This window comes from Peromyscus eremicus, chromosome 10 (assembly GCF_949786415.1).
Source record: "Peromyscus eremicus chromosome 10, PerEre_H2_v1, whole genome shotgun sequence".
NCBI classification, from domain to species: Eukaryota; Metazoa; Chordata; class Mammalia; order Rodentia; family Cricetidae; genus Peromyscus; species Peromyscus eremicus.
In genome coordinates, this window is record NC_081426.1 from 56,566,021 (window position 1) to 56,588,585 (window position 22,565).

General features: G+C 45.7%; 1 protein-coding gene across 1 annotated transcript in view; it reads left to right on the plus strand.

Annotated features, from left to right (window-relative positions):
* Positions 1-293: 293 nt before the first annotated feature.
* The window catches only part of Pgm2 (phosphoglucomutase 2), a 31,479-nt gene continuing 9,207 nt past the window's right edge, over positions 294-22,565 (plus strand). Inside the window, exons 1-12 of the mRNA XM_059275067.1 lie at positions 294-419; positions 4,024-4,191; positions 6,886-6,992; positions 8,902-8,986; positions 10,663-10,746; positions 10,862-11,055; positions 12,941-13,130; positions 14,453-14,550; positions 15,240-15,420; positions 15,758-15,851; positions 18,444-18,573; positions 20,279-20,468. Of these exons, the coding sequence (XP_059131050.1) occupies positions 315-419; positions 4,024-4,191; positions 6,886-6,992; positions 8,902-8,986; positions 10,663-10,746; positions 10,862-11,055; positions 12,941-13,130; positions 14,453-14,550; positions 15,240-15,420; positions 15,758-15,851; positions 18,444-18,573; positions 20,279-20,468 (1,626 nt within the window). The 5' untranslated portion in view covers positions 294-314. The remainder of the gene's footprint in view (positions 420-4,023; positions 4,192-6,885; positions 6,993-8,901; positions 8,987-10,662; positions 10,747-10,861; positions 11,056-12,940; positions 13,131-14,452; positions 14,551-15,239; positions 15,421-15,757; positions 15,852-18,443; positions 18,574-20,278; positions 20,469-22,565) is intronic.

The following is a 22,565-nucleotide window of genomic DNA, read 5'->3' on the forward strand; positions in this document are numbered from 1 at the left end:
CCGCTTCCCAGCATCCCAGACACGAAGGGCACCGTGCACACGGGATGCTTGCTGGAGGACCCTCGGTATGCCTAGGAGACTAGGGTAAGGCGGCCTCCGGCTCCTCTTGCCACCAGGCATCCCTGCCCCTACTCCACCCCACCCCACCCCACCCACCCTCCCAGCCTAGCCCTCCAGGAGGCGCACCCCTAAGGACAACTCGGGAGCCGGGCGGAGCTGCACGTCCTCTTCCAGCAAGCCCTCTGTCCCCGCCCTCTCCCCGCCCTGCCGGAAGGGTGACCCGGCCTCCTTCACCCGGCCGTGGCTGCAGCGGGATGGCGGCGGCAGCGGCGTCACCGGCACCAGCTCCGGGAGTCAGTGGCTCGGGCATGGACGCGCGACTAGACCAGGAGACCGCGCAGTGGCTGCGCTGGGACCGGGTGAGGGCCGATCGCTGGCTCCAGGGTTCCCGGGCGCCGGGGTTTGTCCCGGGTGCACCGGGGCCCAGCTTCCTTCCTCTCCTGCTCCGCCGCACCGAGTCTGCTCGGAAAAGCCTATTGGAGGACGGGGACAGCTCTGTGGCCGGCCGGGCTGCTAGACAGGACAGAGGAGCGAGCCCGGGCCGGGTGAACATAGCGGGGCTGGGGCTCCGGGTGGTCCCGGCACGAAAGGGTTTCTGGGGTTCTGCGATGGGCTGTGCATCCTCATCCATTCAGAATCCGCTCTGTCCCGCCTTTCCCGGGACCCGGACCCCTCCACAGTCTAGACCACCCTTCCTGACAGCATGCTTACTAACGGGTCCCTGGTGGGCCAGGCAGACCAGGAGTTTCCCAGAGGACATTGGCTTCACTGGGAAGGTGACAGGGTATGCTTTGGTCCCGGCTGCACCTTTCCCCTGTAAACTGTCTTATGGCTGAAACAGTCAGGTGGCCAGGCCCGGACATCACTTCCTCTGCTCTCTACAAGTTTTTTCCGAACTGTGCTTTCCTGTTTCCCATAATATTCCTCTTGCCTGTGTTCAGTTGATCTTGTTTCTCTTGTTGGTATTCCTGTGTGAACTAATTGAGGTCTTCCCGGTCTACGAAGTTCAATTTATTCCTCCCCAACACTCTCTGAACAGCCCAGTCTTTTGCTTCCTGGCTCTTAGTGGGATTGGAAGAAACAAAACCAGCAACCCCGTGCAGGCTTGTTTGTTTCATGTCTGTTGGTGTCCAGGCCTGACTGCAGGAGGCGAGACCCTTGCAGACAGACTGAACCGGTGCTGGGGGCGGGGTGGGCTAAGCCATAGTTTTAAAAAAGCTCCGCTTTCAGATTCTCTATTGTTAAATATGGATCCTTCGTTTTAATTTTCCACTGGCCCCTGAAAATTATGTAGCTGGTGTGTGTGTTCCTGCTGCTTCCTGTGGTCTACAGTACCCGGCACATAGTAGGTCCATGAAGCATTTGTTGACTAGACAGAGGTTGCAAGGCTCAGCAGAAGCGGTTCCCCACTCATACCTATGTCAGCCTGTTTCCAGGATGCCAGTGCCAACTCCTTGAGGGAGGGCTCCCCCTCCTCCCCCACCCCCCACCCCACCCCCGGCCTGCTCCCCGCCCCTTGGAAAGTTAACTTCAGGATGCTTAAGGGAAGGAAACTGTTTCCATTTCTGATAACTTAGTAGCTTGCATTGTGTAGATTCTCCGAAAGCCAGAGTTAATGAAGTATTGTTCTGTGTACCGGGCTTTTGGATCACTTGCCTAAGTAAGTATCTGGCCTAGACTAAAGCAGAGGAAAGAACTGCTTTGCTCACACTTGAGATGGTTTTGTCCTTCGTGGTGGCAAAGGAGTGACCCTTTGACTCTGTCAGAGCCCATGATCTAATTATCCTTGGAAGCTACTTCACGGATACCCCAGAAGTGAGCAGCTTTGCTCACCTAGGTATTTATTTCTCAATCTCATCAAGTTGAGACTCAGGCTTAGTCATCTCATTCCATAAAAGAAAACCAGAAAGTGTAATTACTACAGAATATGAAATCTGTCTAGGAATGGTACCTCCGTGGGTAGAGGTGGAGGGAAATTGCCCCTTTCTCCCTTGGAGATGTTTCAGTGTTCTTTTTCCCAGTCAGAAGTGTGTGTGTGTGTGTGTGTGTGTGTGTGTGTGTGTGTGTGTGTGTTGTATGAATATGTCTGTGTGTATGTGGTTGTGTGCAGGTGTATGTGTGCATGTCCGTGCAGAGGCCAGAGGTTGGCATCAAGTATCTTCCTCAGTCACTCTCCACCTTGGCTTAACTGAACAGCCCACTCTACGTATCCTCATAGTCTGTGTACCTCCAGCATTAGTCATACAGGTGAACTCTCCTTGTTGGCGCATGCTGGGGATATGAACTTGGGTCTTAAAGCTTTCGTAACAAGCACTTCACTGATGGAGCTGACTGTAGTCCCTCTCTGTTTCTTCAACTGGAGATAGGCGCCTCTCTGGGAAGGACCCGTTCATTTTTCAGTGAAACTCCCACCAGCCGAAAGCACGGAAGCTGCTAACCACCCATGCTGGCAGGGCATCCATCACTGCTCCCCACCTCGGCCTTCCCTCTCTGTCAGTTTCCATCACTTCTGGGTCGGACCTCAGCTGCTCTCTTGACTTTTTATCTCTCTGCTTTGTTCTCTCAGGCTGCTGAGTCTTTTCTAGATATCCAAGGTCAATTAGGACTTCTGAGGTCTACCGTAGAACTCAGAGGAGCCCTGGATATTGGGTGTGGCCAGGAAGTCAGGAAGTTTTCTCATCCACTCAGCAGATGGCTGCTGAGCTCCTTGTGTATACCAGCTCTGAGCCTTTCCTTGGGGGCACCTGACAGTTTAATGGGTAAGAGTGGTCTCTGTGATTGGGATCTATTGTTTTTAATTAAAAGGTTGGTCCAGGTACCTGTTGAATCTGGAACAATCTGGAACCATGGGCTCGATTCCAGGAAGCCAAGGTTTTATTGCGACCACATTTCAAAGTTTAATTATGGGGCCTTATCTTGCCTGGTGTTCGTTTTAGTGGATGCTGAGTAGAAGCACAGGGGTAAAGTGCTTACTCAGTCCTCCTTCAGTTCTTAATTCAGAAGTCCGTGTGGTGTTAGGTAATCACTCTATTTCTCCAATCTTAACAGCTCCTGCAACTATTACACAAAGAAAGCCAGGCCGCGTGTGGTGACTTTTAATGACTCATGCTCATGTCTATTTTCAATTAATGTAATAGAAAAGGCACAACGCTAATGCTCATCAGTTTAAACAAGCCACTCAGTTTCTTTTTTTCTTTCTTTCTTTTTTATTTATTTATTCACTGGTTTTTTTGAGACAGAGTTTCTCTGTGTAGCCCTGGCTGTCCTGGAATTCACTTTATAGACCAGGCTGGCCTCAAACTCACAGAGATCCACCTGCCTCTGCCTCCCAAGTGCTGGGATTATTCTATAGTATAAAACACTACTAAAGACATCAGCTATTTATTGGTCTGACTTAAAGTCATTGAAACTTGACCAGATACAAAGGAAACATTTTGTAAAAACAAAACAAAACTGTAAAGCACCACAAAAGTAAGGTTTTCATTAAATTGATTGACCTACCACCCTGGGAAAGTTTGAGGACCTCAAACAAGGAGATGAATATCACACCTCAGTGTCAGGCAGAGAAAGACAAACGAATTTAAAATGTTGGAAATTGTGCAAGAGAGGTTCTAGCTGGTTCCCCTTTACAGATGGGGAAAGAGAGTACTCAAGAAACTCTATAGCCTTCTCAAGCACAGGTTTGTAAGTGAAGGGTCTGGGAGCTCCCGTGCATGCTAGATGTCTGCTCTAAAACAGCACCTTGTTTATTTTCTCTAAAACTGCTTACCTCAGTCAGAAAGAAAATGATACATCATACTATCAAAAACACCAGAAAATGCAAAAGCCAGTATATAGTCAGGTTATGCCTAGAGGTTAAAATTACGCGCGCGCGCGTGTGTGTTGAGGGGGGGAGGCTACTTTGCAGATCTTCTGTCCTCTCCTACCCAAGCTGTGTCTAATACATCCTTGTCTGTCTTTCAGAATCCCTTAACTTCGGAGTCAGTGAAACAACTCGTGGCTGAGGGTAATAAAGAAGAGCTACAGAAATGCTTTGGGGCCCGGATGGAGTTTGGGACAGCTGGCCTGCGAGCGCCCATGGGAGCAGGGATTTCTCGAATGAATGATTTGACTATCATCCAGACCACGCAGGTACCATGATTTGGTCACTGCTGATTACTCCTGATGTATCTCCTGATGCATCTGATAGATTCAATTTGCTTTAATTATGGGTGTGTTTTTGGGTCTGATGAAGTATTTAATCTATAAAATGAGGCTTGTGCAGTCCTAAATATTCATTAGCTTTCTAGTACCTTCTATCAAATTTATTGAATGCCTACTGGTTGTCAGGCATGGTCAATTGATATGACTAAGACAGATTCCCTTGTGGAGATTTTTTTCTAATACAGAGCCGTTGACTAAAGAATGTGCCAGCCAGAAGCTGTATTGGATTGTATTAATGAGCTTTGACTCAAACAAAGTAACTTATTCCTGCCATGTTCCATCTGTTAAAAGAGAAGATCACGTCACCTGGTGGGAGTATGTATTGCCCTAACCATCTTTGGATAATCCAATTTGTCACACTGGTGGCTGTGAGGCCTGATTGTCAGTGTTTCTCTGGATTGCAAATTAACCTTGAGCCTTTTCTCCTGTGTTCAACTCTATCTAATGTCCAGAAATGAGGAAATGTGGCTAGGGAAGTTCTCAGAGCCCTTTGGCCCACCTTTCCTCTAGAATAATGGATCTCTTCTGAAGTGGGCCTCGGGAGTGTGAGTTAAGAGTCCTTTGAAACTGTGATGGATAGACATTTTATGTGTGATCTGATTCTACCAACCACCCACTGGAGCGGTCCTTAGAAGCTCTCTACTCTGCAGTGACTGACTCATCCATGTTGGAATGCTTTCCATGAGACATAAGGATGCTCAGGGCTGAGAAAGTTTCAGGAAAGCAAGAGGTTCATCTCTAACATCTTAGGAGCCACCTCGGCATTGAAGGAGAGAGGACTTCCAGAATGGCCAGCTCTGGCTGCCACCCCAGCTATGGGGTGGTGGTCCCTGATAGAACACTAGCATGAAGCGTGCTGGGTCACATTCTCACCTTCACTGTGGCATAGACACTCCCCCGCTGCTCTTTTGGGTACGAGGCTAAGCTAGGGATACCTTAAAATTGCCCTGGTTTGGGCTAAGGAGCAGATGTGTGTGTGAGTGAAGAACTTCTCAAAGAAATAGGGCAGAGACAGAAGAAAAACTCCCTTGATGTTTACTCACTGGTAAAGGTTCTGATTTCCTTATGAAGATTAATTCATGTCATTTTGACGCGGTATTTGTGATCACTTGAGAGTACTTAACCAGGATACATTAGTGACTAAGAACTCTGCCCTCTGAAATAGCCTATTCTAACTCAGGGCTAATCTCATTAAAAGATGGTTTCAAGGGGCTGGAGAGATGCCTCAGCAGTTAAGAGCACCTACTATTCTTGTAGAGTTTGGTTCCCAACACCCATATCAGGTGGCTCACCATTGCTTGTAACTCCAGTTCCAGAGGCTCTGATACCCTCTTCCAACCTCCACAGGCACCTAAACTCATATGCACAAACCCTTACACAGGACCCCACATTAACATAGTTTAAAATAATAAGGAAAAGGGTTGGAGGGATGGCTCAGTGGTGAAGAATGCTTGCTGCTCTTGTAGAAGATTCGAGGTTGGTTCTCAGCAACCACATCCAGTAGCTCATAACCACTTGTAACTCCAGCTCCAGGGGATCTAGCACCCTCTTCTGGCCCCCAGGGGCACCTGCACACATGTGGCATACACACATACAGACACACACACATACATATGACTAAAAAATAAAAACAAATCTTAAAGAATAATAATTTTCTAAAAGATAGTTTCATTGTTTTCTTTCTTTTTTTTTTAAAGCTTTTGTGAGTCATAGTTATATATTTTGAAGCCATGCAAGTTTTTGTCTTGTTTTTATAGTAACATTTCAAAAACCTCCTTCACCAACATAGAATCATTTCTTCTTTCCCCTCAGCCATTCTCTGGTCCTCATCCTCAACAGGACCTAGAGATTTCTAGTGAATTTAGGGATGTGAGAATCTAGACTCGGGCTATATGCTTTTTACCCCCAGATACACTGAGGTCACAGTACAAGGGTTGACCTGCATAGCTGGGTGTGATGTCACCATTGTAAGCTGTGAAGAGTCAGGCATCTGGCCTCCTTCTTGAGAACCCACAAAACCAATAGATACATGCCCTTATTTCTTAGTCACTTCCAGGTGTGCTGAAGGCTATGCATTTGCAAGGAAAAAGAAACAAGGCTGTGATGTATCCCTGTAATAAAATCATAGTTATAATTCATAATCTGTAAGACTTCCTTTAGTCAGTGAAATGAGCATTAGTACACATCGTTGCTGCCCAGTTGACTAGAGTTCTCTGGTGGCATCCAGTGTAAGAGTGTTTGGATTCCACGTTGACTGCTATCTTGTGTCCGAGACCAATGTGATGTTGTTTCACCCTGAAATATAGTATTGGGGTGTTCTATCAGCTTGAAGCAGGTAGGGATAACCCCAAACTCTGTGTTCCTGTCTACACGATGGAAATTCTGAGTAAGTTGGTCTGAACGTGGAGGTATCCGATTCCAGCTGTTCAGCACAGCATCTGACTTAGACAGGCAAAAATAAGCTGTTTTCATCTTCCTGTTCAGTCCGCACAATTACTGCCCCCACCTCCCCCACCCCCCATGAATGATGTGGTCCTGTGAAAGTGGGAAAAATATAATTTTGGGCTGATTTTAATATCATATGTATGAAATATGTGCTTTCAACCCCTGGGCTGTTTTCAGGGATTTTGCCGGTACCTGGAAAAGCAGTTCAGTGACCTGAAGCAGAGGGGCGTGGTGATCAGCTTCGATGCCAGAGCTCACCCGGCCAGCGGAGGCAGCAGCAAAAGGTATTTAGGTTTTTGAGGGACTCTGGGGATGGAACCCGGAGACATCTTTCAGAAAAGGATTTTTTTTTTTTTTGGTAATTTCTTTTCTACTTTATTTTCAATCGCCATTTCAATAATTTGCTTTTTTAAAAAACATTTTTTAATTATGTGTGTGCAGGTGGATATGTGCATGTGTGTGCAGGTAGGTGCTCACGGAGGCCAGAGGCCTTAGATCCTCTGGAGCTGGAGTTACAGGCAGTTACAAGCCTCTGTAAGAACAGTAGGGGTGGCCGGGCGTGGTGGTGCACGCCTTTAACCCCAGCATTCAGAGGCAAAGGCCAGTGGATCTCTGAATTTGAGACCAGCCTGGTCTATGAAAGTAGTAAACTAGTTTCAGTATAGCTAGGGCTGTTACACAGAAAAACCCTGACTGGAAAAGAAAGAAAGAAAGAAAGAAAGAAAGAAAGAAAGAAAGAAAGAAAGAAAGAAAGAAAGAAAGAAAGAAAGAAAGAAAGAAAGAAAGAAAGAAGGAAAGAAAGGGAGAGAGAAAGAAAGAGAGAAAGAAAGAAAGAGTACAGATTCATAACCACCGAACCACCTCTCCAGCCCTTTGATTTTTCTTTTTAAATAACTTGATTTTAAACCCATAATTGCAGAATTGCTTAGCTGTTCAAAATGATGGTTTAGGCTGTGAGGTCAAAGCCAGCCTGGTGTACATAGCACTTTCTAAGACAGGGATACATAGAGAAACCCTGTCTCAACAACAAACGAAAATGATGGGGTAAGATCTGCTAGTAGCTTTAAAATTTTTGATTTTATATCTAAGTTAGGAAAATTAAGTTATTTAGGTGTTTAAAGTGTAGTATTTACCCCAAGGGGGAAAAAAAAACCTATCCAAACCGGCCTCTTCCCTGCCGCTTACAGGCTTCATGGCCTCTTCCTTTCTCAAACAGACACCCTTCCCAGGCTGAAGCTTGGTGACAGTCCCAGAGCAAAGGGACTCCTGTTTAACTGTGAAGATAATGATGGCCGTAGTGGTGGCAGTTTTTTGAATGCGATTGAGTATTTATGATTTTAATCCCCCAAATGACATAGAGAGCATTTAAAATTGGCTCTCCATATCCACCAAGACTGATTCTAAGACAACCTCAACTCCCACACCCAAAGGTGCACAAATCACCTGTCTAACAAGGCACATGGTTTGGGTAAAAGCTGTGTACCATTTCTCATGCACCTTTTTATCTTTTCAGTTTGGAGACTAGCTCTCACTAGCTCTCACTGGTACTGAATTCATGGTTCTCTTGTCTCAGTCTGATTACAGGCACACACCACCAGGCTTGGTTCCCATACCTATAAAGCACCTCTGCATAGTGACATACGATGCCACAGCAGCTGGACCATTCTTTATTGTGGGGCCCGCCCTATGCATTGTAAGGTGTTTAGGAGCTCCTCTGGCCTCTACCCACTAGTTCCCATTAATTGCCAGTGGCACATCCCTCTCCCAAGCATGACAACTGACCGTGCCGCCACATCAGAAACCTTGTGAGGGACAGATGAGCCCAAGCAAGAACCACTGAGGTAGGCTGAGACAGTGAAAGACTTTAACGCAGGCCTGCCTTACATGCTCAGTGGCCTTGGACATGTGGCAAGGTGACCTGTGAGGCCTTTATCCTAAACAAAAGGTGGCGTGAGAGGACTTCAGAGCTGTCCTCAGTTTTGGTAGTCTGGACCAGTGTAAACAGCAGAAAAAACATCCTCCTTTTGCTACCTTGCACAATCTAAAGGCGCGGTGGGAGGGACCTGGCTGCAGCTCTGTTAGAGTGCTTGCCTAGCACGCATGCGCACATGAAGCCCTGGTTTCCACCCCAGCATGCTTGTTCTTTGCGCTTGCAGCCCTGAGCACGACTCTGTCTGGTTTCTGCATTTCTAGGTTTGCCCGGCTGGCTGCCACTGCATTTATCAGCCAGGGGGTTCCCGTGCATCTCTTCTCTGATATAACCCCAACCCCATTTGTGGTAAGTAACCATTTCCTTCCCAACTTCTTGTCACAGGACCTAGGGTGGGACTCTGCTGAGTTGTATGAGCCTTAGTACTGTTGGGCTTTGGCTGTTTTGGTGACAGACAATTCCTTGACGTATGCTGGGCTAACTCCTCTCTCTCTAAGGCAGTTTCACCCACATCCTAGTAATGTGCTTCCGACATGCAGCTTTCCATTCCAAATTATCTTTCTCAAAGTCTAATAAGGGTTGCGGCTGTAGCTCAGTGGTAGCACAGGTGGAGCCCTGGGTTCCAGCTCCAGCACCAAAGGAAAATTAAGGTGTCATTTTACTTTGTTTGACTTCTGTCTTAGTTAGAATTTCTACTGCTGTGAAGAGACACCATGACCACAGCAACTCTTACAAAGGAAAACATTTAACTATGGTAGCTCTCTTACAGTTCAGAGGTTTAGTTTTTTAACATCATGGTGGGAACCAAAGCAGCATGCAGGCCGACATGGTGCTGGAGAAGGGGCCGAAAGTTCTTATGTCTTGACTCACAGGCAACAGGAAGTGAACTGAGACACTGGGTGAGGCTTGAGCATAGGAAACTTTAAAGCTCGCCTCCACAGTGGCACACTGCCTCCAACAAGACCACACTACTCCAACAAGGCCACACTTCCTCCAACAAGGCCACACCTCCTAGTAGTGCCATTCCCTTTGGTGACCTTTCCTTTCAAATCACCACAAATTCTGTGGATCTTTTGGCAAATTAGCAAAATGTTCTTTTTTTTTTTTTTTTTTAATTGGTAGGTAGTTCTTTACTGCAGCTATCACACTTAGGAAATCTCTTGAGTCTAAATCTCTCAAACATTATATTACTGTGTCTTTGAACAAGTTGATGTATCTACCAGCTTTAAATATGAATAGGTGTAGCATGAATCTTAAAAGGTCTTATTAATAAAAACAAACCTGGAGCCAGGTATTGGGGTGAACACTGAAAGGTCAGAGAAACAGAATGAGCCACATCCAACCTCACCTCACCAGTTCCTCGGCTGGTCTTGTTTCCTCAAACTGGAAGCCTCTGTGTCCTCATCTGGAATGAATCTCAGCTGAACTGCTAATGAAAGCCTAACGCAGAATGGAGGCTTGGCCCGTCTTTGTCTTCAAAGACTTTTCTGGCTCTATAAAAGAGAAGACAGAAGGAGGGGATGCCTAGGAAATAGTGCACCTGTTTTGTGAGGATGAACATTCTGGAACTTTGGGCAGCCCGTGAGTTCCCAGAATGATAAGATTATAATAATCTCTTCTTAGCCACAGGTAAAGTATTCCCTGATAGTGGAAGCTACAGACAATATAAAAGTTTATACAGCTTGTGGCTTACCGTTTAATTTGTGGGTTAAGGCTATAAAGGACTAACAGCAGTAACTAATAATAAAATACAACAGTTGTAGTAGTATCCTGGCTGTCATGTGAGTGTGGCCCCTGCTGAAAGAGTTAAGACAGATAATCATCTTCCTGGACCACGAGGAACTGAAAGAGAGCAAAGCCACAGAGGAAGGGGATGCTGTATGTTGCTTGGATGGGACACGGGATGCTGAGTGGTGTGTTATGATATTAGGGTGGTAAAGGGGGATGAGCAGGTCTAAACCATGTATACTGGGCATTTTCATTCTGGCTGATCTTTGTTAAGAACTGTCTCCTGCCCTGTCCAGCCCTACACAGTGTCACATCTGAAACTCTGTGCTGGGATCATGATCACGGCCTCGCACAACCCGAAGCAGGACAATGGCTATAAGGTACACCCCTGCTCTCTCCTCACACAGTGCTCTTACAAGGAGCCCCACCCCTATGCTGTTTGGGAGTGGGTGCTCTGCACCCTGAACCTGCTAAATGCATTCCTGGCTTCTCTAGGTCTACTGGGACAATGGAGCCCAGATCATCTCGCCACACGATCGAGGCATTTCTCAAGCTATTGAAGAAAATCTAGAGCCCTGGCCACAGGCTTGGGACGAGTCTTTGATTGACAGCAGTCCCCTGCTTCACAACCCCAGCACTTCCATCAGTAAGGACTACTTTGAAGACCTTAAAAGATACTGTTTCCACAGGTAACTGGATCGGGCTTCACTTAGGCCAGTGTGACTCAGCTGGAGTCTATGTCTGCATGTGGTTATGCCCCTTTACTTGGTACATACACTGTAGCTACTTGTATAAGGGCCCCAGCAGAGCTGGCCACCTTTTCTTAAAGGAACTGATAACAAATCCTCGTGACTTTGCCAGCTACATGGAGCCTGTCTTCGGCCCTTAGAATTGATATTCTAGTATGCAGACAGCACAGGTGACCAGTCAGGGAAGCCACTTAAAGTGGTTTTTCATTTTTGTTTTTGTTTTGGTTTTTCGAGACAGGGTTTCTCTATGTAGTTTTGGTGCCTGCCCTGGATCTCACTCTGTAGACCAGGCTGGCCTCGAACTCACAGAGATCCGCCTGGCTCTGCCTCCCAAGTGCTGGGATTAAAGGCGTGCGCCACCACTGCCTGGCTAAAATGGTTTTATTTACGAAAGCAGGTGGCCAACCCGTGGGCCACAGTTTGAAGTGCTGTAAATATGTGTGTGTGTGTGTGTGTGTGTGTGTGTGTGTGTGTGTGTGTGTGTGTGTATGTGTATGTGTGGTTAAAAAACTTTCAGGGCTGGGGATATGGTTCAGTGAGCAAGCACTTGCTGCACAGGTGTGAGGACTTCAGTTCCAATTCCCAGTACCCAAGTGTGGTCACCCAATGCTGCTGTACCCATTTGTTCAGCCTGGGGCAAACGTGATACTCACAATCGGGTACTGAGCATGGTGGCTGTGCTGTTGTTCTCTGGGAGGACTCAGGTCCTGCCACTCCTCATTGTCCCTCAGCCAGAAACTGAATACTTAGGTTGTCTGGTGCTGTATTTGTTAGACAGCCTGGGCCTGGCAATTCCAGTGCGGAGCAGATACTCCACTCCCACACTGGCTGAAAAGTCTCCCTGGACCACGGGCTAGAGTTCCCAGGCCATTGAGTTTTGTTTTTCTCTACAAAAGGAATCTAAAAATGTGGTTATTTTTTTCCGCCCGTTGGTGTGTGATATAAACAAGATACACCTGTGGTCTTCCCCTCTGCCTCTGTCACTTAGTTTTACAAACACAAAGGATTGACAGGGATTTCTTACATCACTGAAAGTAGCTTGAGAACCAACAGTCACGCACGCGTGTGTGTGCATGTGTGTATAATATCTTCTTGCATAGTATATAATATCACAGTATATGTAATATATAATGTACATGCATTTACAAGGTTGAAGGTGATCGGCAAACTGCCCGCCAAAAATATTAGAGTAGTTGGCACCCACCGCTGCAGCCTGTGGTAATGACATAGGACCCCACGTTTGACCCTGTGCTCTGTGTTATCAAATTTATCATTTCCCCTCATTTGTGAGATGAGAGGGATATCTCATCTTCACTTATATCCCTTAATTATGAAAAGCTTTTTTCATGTTTATTTGATGTTTATTTGTCTTTTCTATGTATTTGCTCTTCTGTTGTCTTTAGAAAACTATTTAGGAAAGCAGTCTTGTGTATTTCAAGTACCTACATTGCTATTGTTACTTTCGAAAGTTTTTATCGAAACTTTAACAATTTTGTTAATATTTGGTTGTCCTTTAAGTTTTGGTTTCCGGGTTTTATTCATACTTTAAAAGACTCTATACCAAGATCATAAGGGAGAAATTCTGCCTTTTGAGCTTTTGCGTCTGCATTTTGCAATGCTGAGTCTTTCAGGTCAACGGTCCTTTTTGATTCTGTGTGGAGGACATAGCTTAGGTCTCTCGGAAAGGCTCACAGCTGCACCATCAACATACTGTAAAGAGTCTTTCTTACAGTCTGCAGTGCCCAGCCCTAGGTGTTTTCTAAGCCCTCCCCTCTGGAGATCCTTGTTTCTAGCCTTTCTCATTTCCCAGTCTGTCTCATTCTAGGAGCGTGAACAAGGAGAGCGCTGTGAAGTTTGTGCACACCTCTGTCCACGGCGTGGGTCATGAGTTTGTGCAGCTGGCATTCAAGGCCTTTGACCTTGCTCCTCCGGAAGCTGTTCCCCAACAGAAAGATCCAGATCCTGAGTTTCCAACTGTCAAATACCCGAATCCTGAGGAGGGTAAAGGTGTCTTGGTAACCCACTTTTGTTAAATAATAGACTCTACCTTTTATACTCTCAACCAGTGGTTCTCAACCTGTGGGTCACTACCCCTTTGGGGTCAACTGGCCCTTTCACAGGGGTCGCCTAAGGCCATCAGAACACATATTTACATTTACATTATTCATAAGAGAAGCAATATCACAGTTATGAAGTAGCAACCAAAATGATTTTATAGTTGGGGTTCACCACAACATGAGGGACTAAATTCAAGGGTCACAACATCAGCAAAGTTGAGAACCACTGGTCTAACATTGTTATCAAGTACATTATGTTTTTGTGGGGTTTTGTTGTGCTGAAAAAAAAATGAGTTATATCTCTAGAAATATGTATATTGGATGGTCATAAATTTCTTAAAGGAACTTTCAAACTTGACATCTTATAAGAGGATATAAGAGCTAAAATCTAAATTATTCTTTAAAGTAAATTTTTTAAAAAATTTATTTATTTTTATGTTATGTGAATTGGTGTTTTTTTTGCATGTATGTCTATGTGAGGGTGTTGGATCCCCATTGAGCTGGAGTTACAGACAGTTGTGAGCTGCCCTGTGGATCCTGGGAATTGAACCTGGGTCCTCTGGAAGAGCAGCCGGTGCTCTTAATCACAGAGCCATCTTTCCAGCTCAAATTAAGTTAAATTTTAATTGACAGTTCCTTTATTGCCAAGAAGTATAGGATGGAGAGGGTTTTTAAAATTTTATTATTTATTGTTAAAGAATACTATTGACAGTATGGCTCACAAACCATTCTGAAAGGTTAGATAATAATGACATGGAGAGAGTTGGTTTGGTCTAGTTTGTGTGGCCAGACACACACAGTGCCTAGAAATACCAGTCCAGCCACAAGGCTGCCACAGTTGTGTGCGGCGGTCACAGGGCAGGGATGGGCTGTACATTGGAACGCTCATCATCTGACCGCTAATCTAGACAGATAAAATAAAATCTGACTGAGCAAAACCAGCTCCAGGGGGAAAAAAAAGCAGAAAACAAAACAACACCAACAAAACCCTGCAGCTAGCTGGGCGGTGGTGGCGCACGCCTTTGATCGCAGCACTTGGGAGGCAGAGGCAGGCAGATCTCTGTGAGTTCGAGGCCAGCCTGGGCTACAGAGCGAGATCCAGGACAGGCACCAAAGCTACACAGAGAAACCCTGTCTCAGGGAAAAAACAAAAAAACAAAACCTGCTGCCCCAATTTTGGGGAAAGCCCTTTTAGCTCATAAGAACACGCACGTTGTAAACACTAAGATGTGTTCCATGTTTTCCTTAAGTAATCTTTTATTTTCTGTACTTGTTTTCAGACTTTATCTTTCGAGTTGGCTGACAAAATCAAGGCCAAAATTATCTTAGCCAATGACCCAGATGCTGACAGACTCGCTGTGGCAGAAAAGCAAGACAGGTGAAATTAACTTTGTTTTTGTGTGTCATGAAAAATAGACAGAACGCCGTCTTTAGCAATAATATGTTTCTGGGGAGGGTGAGTCCCCGTGGGAGTTTTCCAGGTAATTACATTTGTTTTTACAACAAAACCCCGGTGGCGGGGACAGTTTGCCGAGCCCAAGGGCAGGGGATCATATCCTTGACTCGCGTAACACAGAGCAAAGCACTCTGGTGTGCTGGGGATCGAAGTGACTCTACGTGACCCCCACATTTTATAATTGAATTTAATATGGGAAGGTCTCCATGCCTGAGAAGGCAAAGCCCTTTTCACGATGCTGGCTTTGCAGTTCATTTTCTGCCGGTGGACTTGGTAAAGCACTGGACCTTCAAGGCAGTGTTGAACTTAGGGGGAGCAGACAAGTGTTGACACAATGATTAGACAAGTCTGACCGTGTGGTCTATGCAAAGTATATTAAAGAGTGTCTGGTGCCTTTCCAGACCACAGCTTGTCAAGGATGGAAATGCAAGCATCCTTGGCTGATACACAGAAGCGGCTCAGATGTTTGTGATGTGGCTGGTCCATTTCAGCTCAGTTATTTAAAGACTGGAACAGATTTATAGAAAGTGTGCCGAGCTTCATTTGCCGAGCTCCGGGGACTTCTGCGCCTTCCTGAAGGTTGCTAAAACGAAGGGCCTGTTTCCTTGCAGTGGTGAGTGGAAAGTGTTCTCAGGCAATGAGCTGGGGGCCCTGCTGGGATGGTGGCTCTTCACTTCCTGGAAAGAAAAGAACCAAGATCGAAGTACCCTCAAAGACACATACATGCTGTCCAGCACCGTCTCCTCCAAAATCTTGCGGGCCATTGCCTTGAAGGAGGGCTTTCATTTCGAGGTAAGATGTTCGTGTGACTTTGATTTCCCTGTTTGCTAAGATGATTTTTCCCTTTCTTTCATTTTGTTTGTTTGTTTGTTTGTTTTTATATTTTGGGACAGGGTTTCATATAGCCCAGCCTGGCCTTAAACTTCATATACAGCCAAGGATGACCTTGAACTTCTGATCCTCCTGCCTCCACAGAGGAGGGTGTGGTGGTGCGTGTTACAGAGACGCACCACCACACCCATTGTGTGTGGTACTAGGGACTGAACCCAGGGCTAGACATGCACTCTACCAATTGAGCCGCATCCCCAGCACCAAGACAGTTCTTTTTTCTTTTGGATTACCCCTTCAGGAAACATTAACTGGCTTCAAGTGGATGGGAAACAGAAGCAAACAGCTGACAGACCAGGGGAAGACGGTCCTATTTGCATTTGAAGAGGCTATCGGTAAGAAGTGATAGTGAGATTCAGAGTACCTATGTATACACAAGATATATAATAAACAAATGCATGTATATATAAAATATATAATAAACAAATGCAAGAGAAAGACTTGAATTTGAGCTCAGAAGAGCACAGTAAAATGGGAGCACACAGTTTAGCTTGTTTCTCTTGTTTGGGTCAACTGTCAAACTACTCCAAAATTGGAATTTCATACCTTTTTAACCAAAAAAGAAGAGCATGCAAATAATTGGGCTGGCCACACATATCCGATGGTGGTGAAGTTCTGCACAGGGCTCTTGGCAGTGCAAGGATCCACACATTTGTGAAGCTGGTTGTTAGGTCTCAAACCTGGGACACATGGGTAACCGGGGTGCCTATTTAACACATCCAAGTCTCCCAGCATCCCTCAGTCCCTACATGTTACGGGGTACATGCTCTGTCCCCTACCCTAAACCTCTGCAGGCCAGGGGCTGGGCTGTCCTTCCCCCAGCTGCCCTTTCCTGTATAATCCGGCCATTTAGGTTATTCACCCTTTTTGTCTACCCTCTCCCCTCCTGGCTCCACCCACCCCCCAAGCCCCATCTCCTTACATGGCCTGGCTCAGGGCCATGTTCACTCCAGACTCTCCCAAATGTCCCTGCCTCTGGCTAGGTTCTCCCTCATAACTACAATAAACTTTCTCCTCCACCATACCTAGGAGCGGTCATGTCCTTCCTTTCTGATTTCTTTTTTTTTTCATTTACTGGTGAAGCCCACCCTCTTCCAAAGGTCTAATGAGGGTGTGTGCTGAGTCTGCCCAAGGAGCAGAAGGCAGCTAAGTGGTCTCCTGTCCTCACAGTCATGGTCATAGGAGAGGACATTGAAAGTTTAGCCGGAATTACTGAAAGGCCCTTATCCTCAACTGTCAGTCAGTCTGGATAAGTGGAAAGGGAAGCTAGGCGTGGACATAGGCCGTTCTGTTGTTGGTGCACTAACTGTTAGCCTAGCTGTTAACTCAGTAGACTCCCTGACTCTATGTTCCATGTGTTCGTTAAAGTGGAGAGACACTTGCTTAACCAACTCATCGCACAGGGCTAGCCCAGAGGGCTGCTGCCTTTCAGAAGTCCCGTTTTCAGAGTTGTCTTTCTATGGCTTTTGTTAAGGAGACGTGTTCACCAGGTACTAATTGTAGATGTTACTCAGTGACTCCGAAATACGTGATAATGACCTTAGTTAGCCTCCAGGAGCTCCAATTAGTAACCACGCCAAAGAGGGTAGGGGCCGGCTGTCAAGATGTGTCAAGTACCTGCCGAGAACCACAGGCTTCAGAGGAAAGTAGAAGACAGGTAGTGACCGAAACCAGTAGAACTAACTTCATCTAACCTGGAGCTATGATGGTGAGTCTAGTCAGTGAACACCCTTGCCAGCAGGGAAATCTCCACATAGGCCATTCAACACAAGCTGCTCAGGGATGCTATGTTCAAGACACTGGGCTAAATGGTTTTGTTTTTGAGACAGGATCTCTTTTTTTTTTTTTTTTCTTTTTTTTTGGAGGAGACATTTATTTCTACCAAGTCAAATATTCCACATATTAGCTAAAGATGCCAGATTTTCTAACTTAAGACATTTGAAAAACAAGGTTTTGTTTCTTTTTCTTTCTTTCTTTTTTCTTTTCTTTTCTTTTCTTTTTGGTTTTTTGAGACAGGGTTTCTCTGTTGTAGCTTTGGAGCCTTTCCTGGAACTCACTCTGTAGTCCAGGCTGGCCTCGAACTGGCAGAGATCCGCCTGCCTCTGCCTCCTGAGTGCTGGGATTAAAGGTGTGTGCCACCACTGCCTGGCCAAGGTTTTATTTCTATACTTTTGTTTACATGTTTTAATTTTTTATTAAAATTAGCATATAAAAATTGAATGTTAATGGGATTCACAGTGATATTATTATTATTAAGAGATTTTCTATTCATTTTACATACCCACCACCGATTCCCCTCTCCTCTCTCATCCCATCCCCCAGCCTCCCCTCCAACCCACCTCCCCATTCCCACCTCCTCCAAGGCAAGGTCTCCCCTGGGGAGTCAGCAGAGCCTGGTACATTCAGTTGAGGCAGGTCCAAGCCCCTCCTCCCTGCACCAAGGCTGAGCAAAGTGTCCCACCATAGGCACTGGGCTCCAAAAAGCCGGTTCATGCACCAGGGACAGGTCCCGATTCCACTACCTGGGGGCCCCTAAATAGTTCAAGCTAGACAACAGTTGAGACGGGATCTTACGTGACCCAGACTGGCCTCCAACTCTATAGCCAAGGATAACCTGATCTCCTGTCTCCATCTCCCAAGTGCTAGCACACATCACCACTCTCAGTTCAGTGTAAGCTGATCACACTCTGGTCCACTGGGCGCTCAAACCCAGGACCATCTATGTGTAGAGCAGATACGATAAGCATCGCGGTATGGAACCGCATTCATATCTAAATTCTCAAACACAAAGATAAATGGAAAAACACGTGTGTGCTCCAGACTAGACCCTAACATGTCATAGCCAACAAGCCTGCACTCCGGCAGCCTGTTCTAGTGCGGTGCCAGAATCCACTCCTAAGGCTGTGTGTCTGCTGCTCTGTCTGCAGGGTACATGTGCTGTCCCTTTGTTCTGGACAAGGATGGAGTCAGTGCGGCTGTCATCAGTGCAGAGCTGGCGAGCTTTCTAGCAACCAAGAATTTGTCTTTGTCCCAGCAGCTAAAGGCCATCTATGTGGAGTAAGTGTCTACGGCAGTGGTTCTCAACCTTCCTCATGCTGCGACCCTTTAATGCACTTCCTCATGTTGTGGTGACCCCCAACCACAAAATTATTTCATTGCTGCTTCTTTTTTTTTTTTTTTTTTTTAGATTTATTTATTTATTATGTATACAGCATGTATGACCAGAAGAGGGCACCAGATGGTTGTGAGCCACCATGTGGTTGCTGGGAATTGAACTCAGGACCTCTGGAAGAGCAGTTAGTGCTCTTAACCTCTGAGCCATCTCTCCAGCCCCCTCATTGCTGCTTCTTAACTGTAATTTTGCTACTATAATATATCAAAACGTAAATATCTGGTATACAGGATATCTGCTAGGCGACCCCTAAAGGGGTCATGACCCACAGGTAAGAACCACTGGTCTAGGACATTTGAAGGAATGTTGGCCATATTTCAAGTGCTCTTATTTTGGTGACGGTGTTCTGTTTCTTATGAAAACCAAGATCACCTTTCCCATTTGATGTGTCCCCACAATTAGTAATGGCCATTTGCAGTTGCGTGGATTCTAACGCATGAGAACGTTGCACAAACGGCTTGATTGAAGAGTGTGACTTTAAGTAGTCAGTGTCATAAAAAGATTAAACGCCTCGATATGGGGGGATCAGTCTTTGTAGCATGCACTGAACTGTGCCGGTGTGGTGTGGAAGGTGAACAGGCAGCAGGAACGGTAGCCTTGCAGCACGGCAGTGTTCTGGAAAGCTGTAACTTACCGAAGCAGGCTGATCTAGGGTAGATGACTGATTCATATTCTCACTGTGTGTGCGTGTTGTTCAGGAAACAACCTCAGCTTTCCTTCCTTGGGCAGTGACCATTATTGACACTGTTCTGCCTTAGCCTGGAGTTTGACAAATAGGCATGGCTGCCTGGCCATCAAGCCCCAAAGATCCGCCTGTCTCTGTCGCCTGAGTGCTGGGACCACGAGCGTGCACCTCCATGCCCATCTTTTTTATTTGGGTCTTGGGGATTGACTAATCAGATCCTCAGGCTTGGAAGGCAAGAATTTCACTGACTGAGCCGTCTCTTCTACCCTGGACCTCTTTTTCGTTTTCTTTTTAAATTTATTCACTTTGATTTCATGTGTGTGGGTGTTTTGACTGCATGTGTCCGTGCATCATGTGTGTGCCCGGTACCCAGAGAGGCCGGAAGAGGCCATCGAATCCCCCTGAAACTGGTGTTGCATATGGGTATGAGCTGCCATGAGGGTGCAGAGAATTGAACCTGGGTCCTCTGGAAGAGCAGCATATGCTCTTAATCACTGAACTATCTCCCCAGCCCCTTTTTCTTTTCTTTTCTTTTCTTTTTAAATATTCATTCATTCATTCATTCATTTATTGTGTATATATGTATACATGTGGGTGGTGAACACATGCTACCAAATACATATGGAGGTCAGAGGACAACTGAGAAGAATTGTTTCTCTCCTACCATGTAGGTTCTGAGGATCAACTCAGGTCATCAGGCTTGGCAGCAAGTGCCCTTACCCACTGAACCATCTTGCCAGAACCAACATCTTTTTTAACGTTAGATTATTCTTTTGAAGTTGGTTAGGGCTACCTGTTTCACTTATTTTAGAATGTGCTAGCTGGTACATATCTTGCATACAGTCTACAGAATTTTTGTGGCTCATTTTTGCTTAAATTTATGGGGGATTTTTCTTTTCTTATAGGTATGGCTATCATATTACCAAAGCTTCATATTTTATCTGCCACGATCAAGGCACCATTCAAAAATTATTTGGAAACCTAAGAAACTACGATGGGAAGAGTAATTATCCCAAAACATGTGGCAGATTTGAAATCTCTGCTGTCAGGGACCTTACAACCGGCTACGATGACAGTCAACCTGATAAGAAAGCTGTAAGTCATGTTTACTTGGGTCAACGAATTTGTTTTGTGTTTACCGTTTCTACAATTTGAATAGATTCATTTAGTCACATGGTTGGTTGAAGCTGACTTGGGGCACTTAAGTGTTATTGTAATAAAATACATGGAAAATTAGGGCTGGTGGTATGTAGCTCAGGGGTAGACCGCTTGCCTAGCATGGGTTAGACTCCTAGCTTTGAAAAACCGAACAAATAAATGAAATAAGCTATGTGGCAAAACTAGGAATCATGGGCGAGAATGCAAGTGACCTCACAAGTCATTTGGTGATAAATGACATCCACAGCCATCCTTTCACATGCAAGGAAATTGTGACTCAGAAGGGCACTAACTGGTGAGGGTCCAGGTGGAGTTGACCTTTTGACTCTGGACCCCGCTTTTCCTCTCCATCAGCACATGTCACTCCTGAGAGTATCTGAGTCACACAGAGGGTGTGTGACTAACTGGTACTAGCTGGGTATGATGACACACACCAGTAAAACCTTAAATCTCTGCACTTGGGGGATCAAGGCAGGAACATCAGAAGTCTGAGTCTGAGGCCAACCTGCGCTATGTCATGATATCCTGTCACAAGCAAACAGTGCTGAAGGCCACCCTGGAGTTCTTCATTGAGTAGGTCTGAGATAAGGCCAAAGAATTTGCACATCTAATAAGATTCAAGGTGACTAGATGCTGGTCAGCTCTGAGAGAGCCTCTTGTTTTCTGAGGAGTCTGGCCTCGTTCTGACTGCGTGTGGCCTATTTACTGTTGACTGCACGTGGCCCGTTCACTGTTGACTGCACGTGGCCCGTTCACTGTTGACTGCACGTGGCCCGTTCACTGTTGACTGCACGTGGCCCGTTCACTGTTGACTGCACGTGGCCCGTTCACTGTTGACTGCACGTGGCCCGTTCACTGTTGACTGCACGTGGCCCGTTCACTGTTGACTGCACGTGGCCTGTTCACTGTTGACTGCGTGTGGCCTGTTCACTGTTGACTGCGTGTGGCCTGTTCACTGTAAAGCCTATGTTTGCATTAGGATCTCTCTTAGAACCAGAGGTAGCAGAGGTGCAGGGCTGGCTGTGTCCAGTTTAGGAGAAGAGCAGGAATAGCCTGATGAGCCATTAGATATCTTCCTTGTTATTTACCTTTTTGTGTTTTGTTTTAAAATTTTCATATGAACACAATATATTTTTTTTAAAGATTTATTTATTTATTATGTATACCGTGTTCTGCCTGCATGTATCCCTGCAGGCCAGAAGAGGGCACCAGATCTCATTACAGATGGTTGTGAGCCACCATGTGGTTGCTGGGAATTGAACTCAGGACCTCTGGGAGAGCAGTCAGTGCTCTTAACCGCTGAGCCATCTCCCCAGCTCCCGAACACAATATATTTATAAGAGATAAATTACATTAAAATGATTATGGTGAAGTATGACACCTTACGGCCATACTGAGACAACCAACCAACTTTCTTCTCAATGGTTTCTCCTGGTGTTGGCCACAGAACTTTTCTCTCTCCTCATGGAGATAAAGAATCCATGAATACACTTCCTACATTCAGTAGCCCCCACCTGTCCTCATGAATCACATCAGAGCCTTGACTACAAGCCTGAACTATCAGCTAAGCATTTATAGTTCATGTTCAGCCTCTGAGTCGGTTATTTGGGACTGGGTAGTCCCAGGACTGGAAACGTCCGTTTACATTGCTCCATTATTGTTTAGTGTCCAGGCACTGTGTTCGGCATCTGCTCTTCTATTTAGTGAAGAGTGGAGTCTATGTGTGATGCCTTCGAGGAAATTAACACCGTACTCACTCATCATTTCTTTGCAACTGAGTTTGTTTGCTCAATGAGAAAATCTCTCTCTCAACTTAATTTTCAATTTCAGTGTGTTGGTTAGCGTTTCTCTTGGTTCAGTGTTGTGGTTACTTATTAGATGTGTCAGACTTTTTGGTACTTGCAACAAAATACCTGAGAGAAGCAGTCTAAATGACGAAAGGTTTATTGGGACGCATTGTTTTGGTCAGTGGTCATGTGGCTCCACTGCTCTTAAGCCCAGTGGCGGTGTAGAAATCTTGAGAGAGGGGCATGG